General features: G+C 36.8%; 1 protein-coding gene across 1 annotated transcript in view; it reads left to right on the forward strand.

The window, feature by feature from the left end:
- Adam18 (ADAM metallopeptidase domain 18) overlaps window positions 1-15,030 on the forward strand; it is a 66,920-nt gene that overhangs the window by 19,403 nt on the left and 32,487 nt on the right. Inside the window, exons 8-14 of the mRNA XM_042679488.1 lie at window positions 1,228-1,299; window positions 1,498-1,664; window positions 2,890-2,971; window positions 6,133-6,269; window positions 9,557-9,740; window positions 11,915-12,010; window positions 14,625-14,823. Coding sequence (XP_042535422.1) covers window positions 1,228-1,299; window positions 1,498-1,664; window positions 2,890-2,971; window positions 6,133-6,269; window positions 9,557-9,740; window positions 11,915-12,010; window positions 14,625-14,823 — 937 coding nt within the window. The remainder of the gene's footprint in view (window positions 1-1,227; window positions 1,300-1,497; window positions 1,665-2,889; window positions 2,972-6,132; window positions 6,270-9,556; window positions 9,741-11,914; window positions 12,011-14,624; window positions 14,824-15,030) is intronic.

The raw sequence follows: 15,030 nt of genomic DNA on the forward strand, positions 1-15,030 counted from the left end.
ACCCTCCTGAAGCAGCTGGAGGGAGTACAAACTCCTTCCACCCTCCTGAAGCAGCTGGAAGGAATACAAACTCCTTCCAGAGTGAGACCGAAGAGGGGCTGAGCCAGAGGCCCTAGGCCCTTCTCTGTGTTCAGGGCAGCCCTTACCACTCTAGGAGCTAGATGGCTGAAAGTGAAAGCCTTGTTCAAAAAGGAGGCAGTGGGAGGCCTTGTGAATGATACAAACTTGTGATTCCACAGAGAGGAGCAGGGGAGTTGGGATTCCCTCAATTGACTCTTGAGATACTTTGTTGGAGTTGGTGGCCAACTCTTCTTTCTGCACCCATCTCAATGTGGGTGTTTGTTTCTGTTACTCAGTGTGCAGACAGTTAACTTTAAATTCAGTCAGCAGAAATATGTAAGTTTTACGTTACTTTTTACCTCAATAATTATAAAATAATGTTTCTGTTACTCAGTGTGCAGGCAGTTAACTTTAAATTCAGTCAGCAGAAATATGTAAGTTTTACGTTACTTTTTACCTCAATAATTATAAAATAGTACATCCATTGACCTGCTTATAACTGTGAGTAAACAACTGAAAATGCTCCGAAGATTTGATAGGAGTCCTTATTTTCAATCTATAAAATTGGCAGCTTAGGCAGAGGTATCAAGTTTTTTAACTTGTGAAGCTAAAGAGCATCCTATTCCTTAAGCTCTTAAGGGAGGGTCTATGTCTTCTTAAGAACTTGCCAGTCTGAGAAGAAGATCTTCCTTTGTCCTTTCCTTTCCCATCACTTCATTTCATTCTTTATCAGACATTACTGATTTATTAATCCACAAAAGCCTCCATGCATTCTGCTGATTCCTGCATTTCCTCTTACAAATACATGTTTTCAATTACTTTTCTATTTATTTATTTACTGTTACTTAATTACCTTGCTTGCAACAACATGCTTTGATTCTCTGTTTCATAGGAAGTTTCTAGCTCCAGAAGTTCCTCTATCCAAATGTAAATCTGCAGAATTATTTTAGTGACTCCAAGTAATTTCATGTTTTCCTTGATTTTGAATGTTGATGTTTTACTGTGCATTCTTTCTTGTTACAAAAATGATCATCTTCCATTGGCATGTTTTAAATGTTCAATAAACATGATGCTTTTCCTACTTCATGTCATCAAGCTTTATTTTCCTTAGGAAAATTGGTATCTTTGTATTTTTAAAAAATTCTAAAAATAAAATTTATGTTTCAGTATGATTACATGGGCTCTGAAATGATGGCTGTAACACAGAAAATTATCCAGATTATTGGGCTTGTCAACACTGTAAGTATCAGTGTTTTATGTTTCTGATTTTATGAAAAATTGGTGAAAATGTTTTCAATTTTATTAGGAAAATATGAATTAAATATCTGATTAGTTTAATACTCAAAATGTTCAGATGAACTTTAAAAACATTTTAGGTGCTATTTTAATATAATTATTAATGCTACTTGGAAAATATACTATTCATTTTACTTTTAGATGTTTGCCAATTTCAAATTGACTGTTATACTGTCTTCTGTGGAATTGTGGTCACACGCAAATCAAATTTCTACCAGTGGAGAGGCTGATGATGTATTGCAAAGATTTTGGGCTTGGAAACAAGAGTATCTGACCCTACAGCCTCATGATGTAGCACATTTACTTATGTAAGCATAGAGTTCTGCAACAATATAAAAATAAGCAGAAATAATTTACTAAGTTGGCAAAGTAATGCATACATAGTATCTTTGTGTTTTGTAAGACCTTTTTGAAAACGTTAAAATCTATCAATCAATCGCTCTCTCTCTCTCTCTCTCTCTCTTTCTCTCTCCCCACCCCCCCACCTACCTACCTACCTACCTACCTACCTATCTATCGCTTTTGCCATGGAGGTGACAGGGTAAGTAGAAGTAGAATAAAAATAAAAATAGAACAATTAAGTCTATACCAGTATATTTTAAAGTATAATTTATGTAAAATCTATATTTCATCACTTTCTTTTGTGCTGGTCCTGGGGCTTTGAACTTAAGGTCTAGGCACTTCCCTAGCTTTTTTGCTCAAGGCCAGTGCTTGAGCCACTTGAGCCACAGCTTCACTTCCAGCTCTTGGTTAAGGGGATAAGAGTCTCACAGACTTTCATCCCCATGCTGGCTCTGAACCATGCTCCTCAGATTTCAGCCACCTTAGTAGCTAGGACTAGGCATGAGCCACCAGTGCCCAGCTTCTTTTTATGCTCTTAACTTCACTAAAGAATACAGAGGACTCTAAGCTTAATGATAATGTAAAGGTAGATAGTATTTATTTAACATTACCAATGATGCTAATGTCTTTCATGTTCATTTTTTAACTTAGAGGAATTTATTTTGTTTTGTTTGGATAATAATTTAATTTAAAATAAACACTTATCTTTAGGCCAACTAAGATCCCTTCTACAAATTCTAAACTCATTTCTTTATAAAAATATATATTGTAAAGGTAATGAACAGGGGATTACAGTTACATAAGCTCAGTAATAAGTACATTTCTTTCTGAACATTGTTACCCCCCTCCCTCATTTTCTCTCCCTTTCCTCTCCCCATTCCCCTCCTGACCAAGTTGTAAAGTTCATTTCCAACAGAGTGTCCAGTATAAACTCATTTCTTTTTAACTTGTGTGGACAAAACAGTGAATGTACAATAAGGAAAACTACATTCAATGTGAAATAATAAAATCCTATCAAATCTGGTGAGGAAAGAAAGTAGGTGTTACAATGAATTACAATTTTGATTAATGAACAATTTTCTATACTATGTTGGATATTATTCAGACAAGGACTTAGTACATTTACAAGTTTTATTAGAATAACATTTGATTTATGATATGTTTTTAATTTGCCCTGCTCAAATAATGCAGTTACAGGGAACACCCTAAACACATGGGAGCAACATTTCCTGGCAAGATATGCACCAAACATTATGATGCAGGTATTGCTTTGGTATGTGATTTTCATTCTTCTTTCTATTACGACTTCATAAAACCTTACAATGTCTTTTGTAAGTACTAATATAGTAGTAGTTCAATAGTTTATTCATTCATTTTGTTGCAATAAAATTAGTATCATTTAAAAGAGTTTAGTTATCAATTTCGAACACAAGAAGTAAAGTGTAATCAAAACAGCAAGAACAAACCATCAAACTAAAACTTTACTAGTCAGCTTTGATATTCTGGAGATAACCCTACTTCTTCTTACAGCCGCATCTACTCCTCTCTTCTCCTGCCTTCTCTCACTCACCCTTCAGAGATACACCACGTTGAGGACCACCTACTCCTTCTTCCTACTCCCTCAGTATTGTGGGGCAGACAGCACAGAGATGGGCCTTCCAGGAGGGCCGGGGAAGTTGAGTGCTACATCTGCTTTTTTTCTCTCAGGAGACGGCACATTTAGAGGGAGCCTCTCCTAGGCTGTTCACCTTGAGGGTGGATAAAGCAGATCAAGAGACACTCTTGTTATTATCATTTCCAATGTGGCTGTTGTATGATTATTTTCCTTTTTTTTCCCCAAGAGGTTATAGAACCTGTTAGCTGCACTCTGGAGATGATCTCTGCCTGATAGTTTAGAGATTGTCTTGGGGAACAAGAGGGCCCTTACCATGCATCTTACTGATGTCAGCCTTTTGATTTTCACAAATTTGTTTTATCTCAACTGTTCCTGTTTATTTGCAAAGCAGCCACTCTATGTTGTGGAGAGCCAGAGAGCTCTTTGTCCAGGGCAGATCTTTGGCCTTTAGCTGAGTAGTGTTAGGGCTACACCAGGTCTGAAATGAGTCATGTTCTAGCAGACCATAGAGAGCCCACTGGGTCTTCACCTTTGTGTACTCCTGTCTGTCCAGCAGCTAACATTTCTTCATATCGATAATTTCTCTTTTACAGGCCAGGGATAGGAAAATTTCCCATAAAACTCCACTGAATTCACGTGCTGTTCCAATCCTATTTGTCCTTAGCCACACTAAATGTTGCAAACCGGCAATAATTTTCCTTCTGCAGAAATTTTGCCAGCATGCTTTCTTTAGCATTATTGAGTAGCTGATTTTTTTTTCTTTTTGGATCAGCAGTAGGGCTTGTACTCAGGGCCTGTGTACTGTCCCTGAGCTTTTGTGCTCAAGGCTAGAGCTCTATTACTAGAGCCACAGCTCCACTTCCAGTGTTTAGAAGTTAATTGGAGATAAGAATCTCATGGACTTTCCTGTGTAGCCTGGCTTCACCTCAACCTCCTCAGCTCTCAGCCTTCTAGGAAGCCAGGATTACAAGCAGAGCAGCCAATGCCTAGCTGAGTAACTGACTTTTATATTATGTACAAGGGAATGAATAAGACCAAACTTCTTCCTTACCTGAAGTGGATCATGTTAAGTCAGGGACAGTCCATGCTACATGTCTGTATTCTGTAAATAACATGTATACATATATATAATATGTATAATATGATAATATTATATAACAATATAATATATAATACATCATTATATGATATTGTATAATACATTATATTATATTATATAATTCATAATATAATATTGTTACTATATATGTGCTTATTTTCTTCATTTTTCTTTCTTTACACACACATACACCCTCATAGTAGCTTTTTGTTGTTTGGTTTTGTGTTTTTTTTTTCCTGTTCTTGAGACAGGGTCTTGCTGTGTACCCCAGAATAACCTGGACCTTATTAAGCAGCCCAGGCTACCCTGGAACTTTCAGTACCCTTACCTGTATCTCTGAGTGCTATTTCACAGGTGTGCATCACCACAAGCAGTTGTCACAGGCCCTGTAGTGATGTCTTCATGTTCAGTACTTGTGTTAATTATTTTTTCTATTTCTTGTCTAATTCAGTTTAACTGGGGTTTTAGTTTGTTTTAAGGGAATCTCTTCTGCTGCATGATTTTATGGTGGGGGATTATTGTCAGCTGGATAATAATAATAATAAAGTTCAGGTTCTGGCTCCTGCATGTTACCCCTAGCTCACATTCTCATCTGGGTTTTACCTTCTTTCATACTCTGATACCAGAGTTTTCCAGTTCAGTTATTTCAGGAGTGCCCCCTCCAAAGGACAGCTAACAACTATTTTTCCATATTTCTAGACCTGTTCTATGTTTTCAGTCATAATTATACATACCTAAAACTTATTTTTTCTTTAAGCTTTGCTTAAATTTTATTATAAATTTCAACTAACATAGAAAGCAGGGATGTCTGGAAAATTTGCTTATAATGATTAAAAAAACTTAGTATTTGATATTTATCAGAGTTAAATGGTTTGAAATATAGAATGCTTTATACTGCTACCAATCATTTTCCAAAAAACTTCCCACTTAAGATTATTCTACCACAACGGTATGGCCCAACCTGTTAAGTTAACCCCTGCTCAAATTTCCTATTCAGTGCTAGGCCATTTCCCAGACTCATTGTTTAACTATCTCATAAAATTAATGATAAATTTTTAATTTTTTGTTGTTACTGGTCTTGGGGCTTGAACTCTGGGGTCTGGATGCTGTCCCTCATTCTTTAGCTCAAGTCTATCATTCTACCACTTGAGCCACAGTGCCACTTCTGGCTTTTTCTGCTTATGTGGTGCTGAGAAATCAAACCCAGGGCCTCATGCATGCAGGACAAGCGCTCTACCACTGAGCTACCCTCCCAGCCCCAGTTTTGTACATAAGAAGTTTCTTATGGATTCATGTGTTACCTTTTCGCCTTTCTGTAAGGCAGGTTTGGGCAAAATCCATTTCCTTCATACTTGCTGCCATTTTCCTATCACATGTAACACATGACACATACAGACATTGAAATAATATCTGTTAATTTGACTAAAGTGAAAGTGTTTTACTTGGTTGCATCAGAAATATTATGTGTTCCAAACCATAAAACTATGTATATGCTAAATTTTAAACTAGAAAATGTCACAATTTGATTACTTTTTATACTGGTTAATGTGACTCAATCTGAAAATTCGCATATATTTATATATCAATAGCATATGTAAATGAATTATAAAGTTGCTCAACATGGAAATTAAAATGTAAAATTTTATAGAATCAAAATGTTTGATGTTATTACTTTCTTTTCCTTCTTACATATCTTTTTTCTTCACTTTTTTAATTTTAGTATCCAGACTCTATAAGTTTGGAGGGATTTTCAGTTGTGATAACTCAACTGCTTGGCCTTAACATGGGATTGACATATGATGACATCAATAACTGTTCTTGTCCAAGAGCTTCATGCATAATGCAACAGGGAGCTGTGTAAGGATCTTTCAATAATTAATTTCATATGTTCTTTGATAAGATTGTGTCTTAGATGTAATAAACTTTTCAATTGTTGAGGTTTTTTTTTTAAAATTTTTATAGTTCTGGGCTTTGAAGTAAGATTCTTGCTCTTGCAAAACAGGCCCGCTACCACTTAAGTCACATACCTAGCATTTCAAAATTTAATTATTCCTTGAATAGCTTTTGCATTTATATTTGTGACAGCCTGGACCATGATCCTCCTATTTAGAATATCTATGTAGCTGAAATGACAAGTGTGTATCACCTTGCCCAGCTTCTTATGGTTTAGATGAGGTCTCACTAACTTTTAGCTTGCCTGACCTGGAACTGTCATTTTCCTGATTTCCACCTACTGAATAGCGAGGACTACAGGCATGAGTCACTGCACCTGGCTTTAAATTTTTTATGTTGATTTTTTATGTTGGAAAGGTATATTATACTTGAAAATATTTCACAAGGAATATATTCTAGGTGATTTAATAGTTTGGAAAGCACTGTTTCCTATGATTAAGAAATTAAAAAAAAGTGGAAAAAGAATTCACTGAAAAGACAACATGAAGATACGTTAGAATAAAGCTTTAAAAAAAAGGAAAAAAAGAAAATTTCATTCAAATGAATGAGAGATACACTTGAAGTTAATGAGAACTAGAACATATTCTAGAAATACGATACTACTGCTATTTTTGTTACAGTCTTTATTTCTCAAGTAAAAGATGCTTTATGTCCCCTTAATAATGTTACAGAGTACTGCTGCTTTGATTGATATTGTGAGGGAAATGAACAGGAAGAATTTGAAGAAGAAAATATCTCCTTAATTTGCAAGTAGGCTCACTCTCCACCTAGAAAAACAATCAATATGCATTAGGACAATAATATCATGAAAAGTTCATTAGGATGAATCGGTCTAGAAAAAATCAATGGCATGTTTATTCCAGGAGTATGCAAATTAGATGACTTAGCAGTTATAATTTTTTTCAGTAAAGTTTCATAAGTCCACACAACCTAAGACACTAATTTTTGTTGTTGTCCTTGTTGGTCATGGGGCTTGAACTCAGGGCCTGGGCACTCTCCCTGAGCTTATTTTTCAAGGCTAGTCTCTACCACTTTGAGCCACAGCTCCACTTCCATTTTTCTGGTGGTTAATTGGAGATAAGAGTCTCATGGACTTTCGTGCCTGGGCTGGTTTGAATCACAATCCTTGGATTTCAGCCTCCAGAGTAGCTAGGAGGTTTGAAGCACCAGTGCCCAGCTTCATGTCATTATCTTACATAATCTTTAAAGATGTTCAATAAGTTCTGTAGGCAAGGCGAGGAAGTAGAGGTGGTTAATGCAGACATGCTTGTGAGCAGTATGGTCAGAGGAGATACTTTATAGACAGGAGACACTACATTCTATGTGTAGATGAATAGCAATGAAGAGATGAGAGGAAAGATGATGTTGAATAAAAGACTTAGAATTAAAATTACAGACTGTAGTAAAATCACAGAGGATTGGATCCCTAATGCCTATCTGTAGGGCATAGCTTTAGTTAGGGTTGAGCATGTTTAACAATCATGATGAGAGATTGGGAGGGTACCTGTAGAGAGTGTTGCAGTCTAACTGGCAGAGGTGTGAAGACAAGAAGTGGAGAGCAAGGAATATAAGATTTTGGGGAGGTGTGAAATAGTTGTCTTAGAGACAAAATATAGTTTAGGAATGTTGAAGGGATTCTTGAGTATTTTTCATTAGCCAGTGTTGATATGAGGTTTATCAGGTTTATTCTTTTAGGTTTATTCAACTCCTGCTTGAGTTTTAATCAGCTAATTTCCATAGGATTCAGAAAGAGGGATGTGTAGTAGAACCTGCTTTCTCCTTCCCCAGACTTAGAACCTTGGATGAGAATAGTTTTTGAGACAACTGTCTTAGCTTACCTTATTTCACTTGTCTTTCTGGCCAGCGTGGCAATCTTCTCCAAAAAGAGAATCATTAGGCCCCAAAAAGAGAGTCATTAGGCTGGGTGCTCATGCCTGTAATCCTAGCTACTCAGGAGGCTGAGATCTGACAATCAAGGTTTAAAGCCAGCCTGGGCAGGAAAGTCTGTGAGACTCTTATATCTAATTAACCACCAGAAAATCGGAAGTGGTGGTGTGGCTCAAGTGGTAGAGTGCTAGCTTTGAGTTGAAGAGCTCAGGGACAGTACCTGAGCCCAGAGTTCAAGCCCCATGACTACCACCACCACCAATAACAAAGCATACTTCAGGATCAGGTGTGTGTGTGTGTGTGTGTGTGTGTGTGTGTGTGTGTCATCAACAACAGACCACATCCCCTAGAGTGATCCTATAAGATTCTACAGTCTAGGTATGTTATAGCCACTGTAGTTTATATAAATGCACATTATGATGCTTGCACAATGACAGATTCACCTAAGGATGCACTTCTTAGAACATGTCACCATTGTTAAGTGATGCCTTTGTCCATTCATATTAACTTTGTGTTTTACTGCATTTTCTGTTGGAAATAATAATACCATACCACAGGTTGGTTAAATTTTCTGATCCAAGATTGAAGGACCACATTCCCAGGTGGCCTTCCTCCTAACAGAGTCTGAGGCATTATAGGTTAGCACATGAATGATGACATGGTATGTGTGTCCTGTGATCTTTTTTAATAGAGCCACAAGTATCCAGTCATGTGTGGAAAGCACTTAGTGACTTTGTCTAATCTTTATCACTTCCATTTAGGAAGTGAATCTAGTTAGATTAGGATCCTATATGCTTAATATATCACAATAAGTATAGAACTCTACCATGAATTTCTTATGTCATATTCAAGTCATAACAGCTTGTAAGAAATGTTTCTTTTGAAAAATGTTAAACATTAAAATTGAGAAATATTTATAGCTAACAGTCTTTGCTAAAGTACAGGCTTGTTTTCAAACTTTGAGCCATCTTGTGATTTATACAATCATGTGTGGAATATCAATTATATGTGGTGTTAGTAGCTAGATGAATTTATTTGGTTGGCCATTGGTGGCTTACATATCTAATTCTAGCTATGCAGGGGGCTACGATCTAAGGACCAAGCGTCAGTGCCATCCTGGGCAGACAAATCCGTGATGTTCTCCAATTAATAAGCAAAATCTAGAAGGGGAAGTGTGATTCAAGAGCTAGAACTCTAGCCTTAAGCAAAGAAGCCAAGCAAAAGCTCAAGGACCTAAATGCAAGCCCAGATACTGGCAAACACACAAAAAGATATATTATCTGAAGAATATTATTTTATTCCAGGAGTTCCAGTGGCATAAAGATTTTTAGCAACTGTAGCATTCATAAGTATGCTCACATCATTTCAAAAATTGAGACTAAATGTCTTCATAACATTTCAAATTTACAACCATTAGATCAAAATCAGCCCATTTGTGGAAATGGAATTTTGGAACCTGATGAAGAATGTGATTGTGGTATGGAAAGGGTAAGTAATAAATATTGATGTCTGAGAGAAAATTTTACAATTCTAAAGACATATAACATGATTGTAATGGTAATATGTGAGATAATATGTGCAACTGCATCTTCAATTTATAATTGGCGTATGCAAATGAGGATAATTAAAATAAATGAATATACTTCCTTGCCTTTTGAATTGGGAAGACAAATGTGTGATGCAGATTTGTTTTTCATGACTCCTGCAATATAACTGAACGTTAGTGAAGGAAAGAATGTGAACCAGTGCTGGCTGCTGCAGATGGATACTACAATTTATTGCCAAATTTTCAAATATCAGCCTATTCTCAGAGTCATAGCAACTAGTTAAAATAGAAGATGAGCTCTTACAACATCCCCACAAAGATAAAGAATAACTGTTGCTTCAAGCATTCTCCTAAAGTGGTCTATACCTTTTTATGAGAATCGTTTCCTTTTGGGAACAGAGCAAACCCAAGTTTTTGCAAGAACATTGGGCACAAACTCTTTCTCCCAATACATACCTCAGCTGGACTCCAAAACCAACAGGTTTAACTCACAATGCAGAAAGTCCAGGTGAGTACTAGAATTCTTGCAAAAATATATCTTAGGTCACATGGATTTATTGTCCTAACCTGTGATCAGTTCTGCAGTCCTTTAGTGACACAGGTGGATGTCCTTAGATATACTTTTTAGTTGACTACATCAAACTATCATCAAGTACTCAGAGCTCTTAACCAAAAATATAAATGCATGCAAGTTACATTGCCTCATTTCTCATTATGCTAACTACATCCACTTGACTAAAGGGCTACCTATGGCCTCTTAGCCTCTTTATTCTGGAATCTGATGATTCTAGCAACATTAGAGAGACACTTAGAGTGATCAGTCTAGTCCATGGAAGAAGGTTTCAGCAATCTGTGGACTTTCCAATGTGGACAATGCTCCCCTGTCCTGTGCAATAAGAGGAATAGGAAAGGGAGGACCAAATGGAAACATCTGAAACCATCAAGATAGACATGAAGAAAGACTAATATTTTCTGGATGAATAAGTCAAAAGAAATTAAATACTATATACAAAATCTATGCTGACAGGTAGGACATCAGAGGCCCCCAAGCACTATCTGTTAGCACATATTCTGTATCTGATTGTTTTGTAAACAAATGTCTGTACTTTACAAAAATAAATTGAGTAGCCACTACTAACTCTATTAAAGGGGGAAAAAGGTACACAAATACATTGTGTGTGCAAGTATTGGGGCTTGAACTACTACTAACACTATTAAAGGGGTAAAAGGTACACAAATACATGTGACAAGTATTTGTGTGTGCAAGTATTGGGGCTTGAACTCAGGGTCTGGGCACTATACCTTGGTTCTTTTACTCAAGACTGGCATTCTGCTACTTGAGCCACAGTTCCACTTTTGGCTTTTATTTCTTGATGATTATTTAGAGATAAGAGACTCATCGACTTCCCTGCCCAGGCTAGCTTGTGACCACAGTACACAGACCTCAACCTCCTGAGTAGCAAGGATTATAGGCATGAACCTTTATGCTTGGTCATGTGAAATGTATTTAAGTTATACTTTTCAATCTTTCTAAATAAATGTTTAAAATGACAAATACTGTGTGAATGAAGTGGGATCAATGTTCAGTATTCCAATTCAAGGAGTATTTTAAAGCACAGTAATAGTCTTTAATCCATCTTTAAAAATGAATTTAAACTAATTATACTTTTTAAACTAAGAGGAATGTTAGCAAACAAATCATTGATAAGACAATTGAGTGATGTTTATGTTCCTCCTAGAAACCCACCTTTCTCCCTCCCACAGGTTCAATTCCACACTGAATTTATGAGTTAATTAACAAATGTTACTGATCCCTGGGGAACTGGCTCGGTGATAGAGTGTCCAGCATGTGCAAGGCCCCGGGTTCCACCCCTAATGCCCTGCAACCAAACAAACAAGCAAACAGAAATGCTATTAGATACTGCTAATTTAGATCCTAGATCTTTACCTTTAGTTAGTTATGTATTTGGATATTCTAGAAATATAAACCTTCCTTTTACATAATTATATACATGTATATATATATAACTCGAGTGTAATGTATTAAATTGATGTTGAGATTAAGAAACAAGAGTTCTTAAACAGGACTGGGGTAATATTTCTTTTAAAATTTTAGGAATGTCAATTTAAAAAGTGCTGTGATTATCAAACATGTAAACTGAAAAGCTCAGCAAAGTGTGGGTCTGGAGCGTGCTGTACCTTGAAGTGTGAGGTGAGTGACCGGCAGTGGTGAAAGGGAAACTGAGTTCTAGTGGAAGGTTACATTCACAGAGTTAACGTGGAACTGAAAACGGATATCCATGCATAAAACAAGAGTATAAAGAAAATGACTCAGAAATTAGAAGGGCAGTTTAGATTGGCAGTGATGTTGAAACCAGCAAGCTTACCACTTTCTAAATTATCAACACTCTTGACATTCATAAAATCATGTAGTTAAAAAATGAAGTGACTAGTTGTAACATGAATGAGATTATGTAAAGATCTCTCACTTGTCAAGTAAAAGGCAAATCTCTCTCTCTCACACACAGACATCTACACACTGGAAGCAAATGATAGTTACAGCTAATGAACAGTTACCTAAATTATTGTCTATTGTTCAAAAGTTAGAAAATGTGGATAAAAATATATGTACCAATATAACATTATCTCCAATAAAATATTCTTGGATAAGAAATTGTAATGGTTCAATACTATAATCCTAGCTCCCTGAGAGGCTGAGATTCAGAGATCAATAGAACAAGGCAGGCTAAAAATTACAAGACCCCATCTCAATCAGTTGTCATAATGGCATGAGCCTGTTATCCCCAGCCATGGGGGAAACACAATATCTGGGCACAATGGCATACTAGGGACATAGGGAAACACAGATAGGAGGATTACAGCCGAGGCTGCCCTGGACATAAACAGTGAGATTCTATCTTGAAAATAACTGAGGCAAAAGGGGATGGCAGAATGGCTCAAGTAGTAGAGGCGAAGCATCCACTTCCTAAGCATAACCAGCATCCCAGTGTAGGCAGGGGATTCCTCTCCGTCCCCTCCTCCTGTAGTCAGGCAGCCTCCACGCTTACTCCTGCACCTGGCAGTCTGTTTGGGCCTCTATAATTAATTCAGCTTTACAAAAATATGTAATAAATCCCAATCATATTTGTAAGCATGTGGATTAGACATCTTAACAAAACACATTTAAATGTTTAGGCAATAGTGTTTTACCCTTTGAGTTGCTGAGCCATCCTGTTAGTACTACAATAATATGCCATAGTCTGTCAGCTCACTCCCTAGTAGAGCAACATCTGGACCACTTTTGATTTGGGGTGAATAAAATGTTCCTACTATAAATAATATACGTTGGTAGCTGGGCGTTGGTGGCTCATGCCTGTAATCCTAGCTACTCAGGAGGCTGAGATGGGAGGATCATGGTTCAAAGCCAGCTTGGGCAGGGAAGTCCATGAGACTCTTATCTCCAATTAACTATCAGAAAACTGGAAGTGGTGCTGGGGCTCAAAGTGGTAGAGTGCTAGCCTTGAGCTGAAGAGCTCTGGGACAGTTCCCAGGCCCAAAACTCAAGCAGACAAATAAAATAAAGAAAATAATAATAATAATAACAATAAACAATAATAATACACGTGGGCAAATTATGCATGAGCATACTGTTTCATTTTTCTTATTTCAATCCTTCAGAATGAGTCTGCAAGTTCATAGAGTAAGTGAATATGGAAATTCATGGGAAATTGAAAAACTGTTTTCCAAAACAAATATACTACTTTGAATTCCCAACTCCTACTATAAGACTTAAAATTGCTTTGCAAATTAAATAAAAACTGCAAGTATGCAAAATATGGCTTACCTTTATATTCTCTATTGGTTTGCTCCTTATATCTTTGAAAATAATTTTATTATTTTCCCCAGGAGTTTGCCAATCTTTGATTAATCAGGGAGCGCTGGCTTACAGTATGATACTTCCTGAATTGTGAGCAGGTCTTTTAGAACAAGTGAAATAAGAAAACAATAATTTTATAATTAGTACCATCTATTCCATTTCCAGATTTATTTTCCTTTGCAGATATCCACTCCCCTTTTAAGGACCCATTTCCTGGTGCTTATTTTGTTGGACTGTGAGTTAGTCTTTCTAAGGAATTATACTCTTTGAGTTGTCCCCTTAATCTACCATATTTCAATCTACACATTTGTAGTCAGACAGGCATTTATATATTAATTCTCTTTATAGGAACTATGCAGAAAGAGACAGTTATGCTCTCAGATAATGTATTCGTGGTGGTCATATTAAGTATAACATACATTGTTTCCAAATATTATTCTAAGCAGTTTTTCATTAAATCAATTTAATACTACTAAGGACTCTATGAGAATGTGCTTATCATTACAAGTTACAAAAGTGAACATGTGTGTTGTGTGACTCCCTCACATAAAGAAACCAGCAAGAGTCAAAAGCCAGGGGCTGCTACCAGGTAGACTGCTTTCCGGGTCTCTCTGAACACAGAGATCCTTCACTTTCAAGGAACAAAAATGTTTTGGGCAATCTGTTTGGTCTCCCTCCAAATGCTGGGCAAGTTACAGTTCTAACATTGTAGAGCAAAGAGCAGGTAGGAAGGTGCAGATCTGCTATCAGAAGGGCTTATTACTTTAAGACAGGCACTCTTTGGGCTTTACAATTGATACTGTATCTGACTTCTCCTTAGGTGAGTTTTCAGTCTTGGGAGCTATGCTATTCCCTTCCATGTAAATGGCCAGATTATTTTTATTGGATGAGTCTCTTCAGTAAGAAGACTCATTCACAGAACATGATTTTCCTTTTCTTTTTCTTCTAGTTCTCAGTAGCAGGCACTCCCTGTAGAAAGAGCCTTGACCAGGAGTGTGACTTCACGGAGTATTGCAATGGAACTTCTAGTCACTGTGTTCCTGACACGTATGCATTGAATGGACATTTGTGCAGGATGGGGTCTGCATATTGTTATAATGGACAATGCCAAACCACTGACTACCAGTGCGCCTCATTATTTGGTAAAGGTATTGCTCTTTCTTTTCAGTTTCCTTTACCTTAAATTTGAATCCCTGTGTTGTTGATATTAAGCATTGTACAACACTAGAAGTTGATGAATCTGGTTGGAACCTTATTAAAGGTCAGACTTGAAATATATAAGGTATAGGTAGGTGCTTATAGGTATACTTGAGATTTTTCACAGGTCGTGTTTGCTGTATGTTCCTTTTTTCATG

The sequence above is a fragment of the Dipodomys spectabilis genome, unplaced genomic scaffold (genome assembly GCF_019054845.1).
Source record: "Dipodomys spectabilis isolate Male_0828 unplaced genomic scaffold, ASM1905484v1 ptg000052l, whole genome shotgun sequence".
Classification (NCBI taxonomy): Eukaryota; Metazoa; Chordata; class Mammalia; order Rodentia; family Heteromyidae; genus Dipodomys; species Dipodomys spectabilis.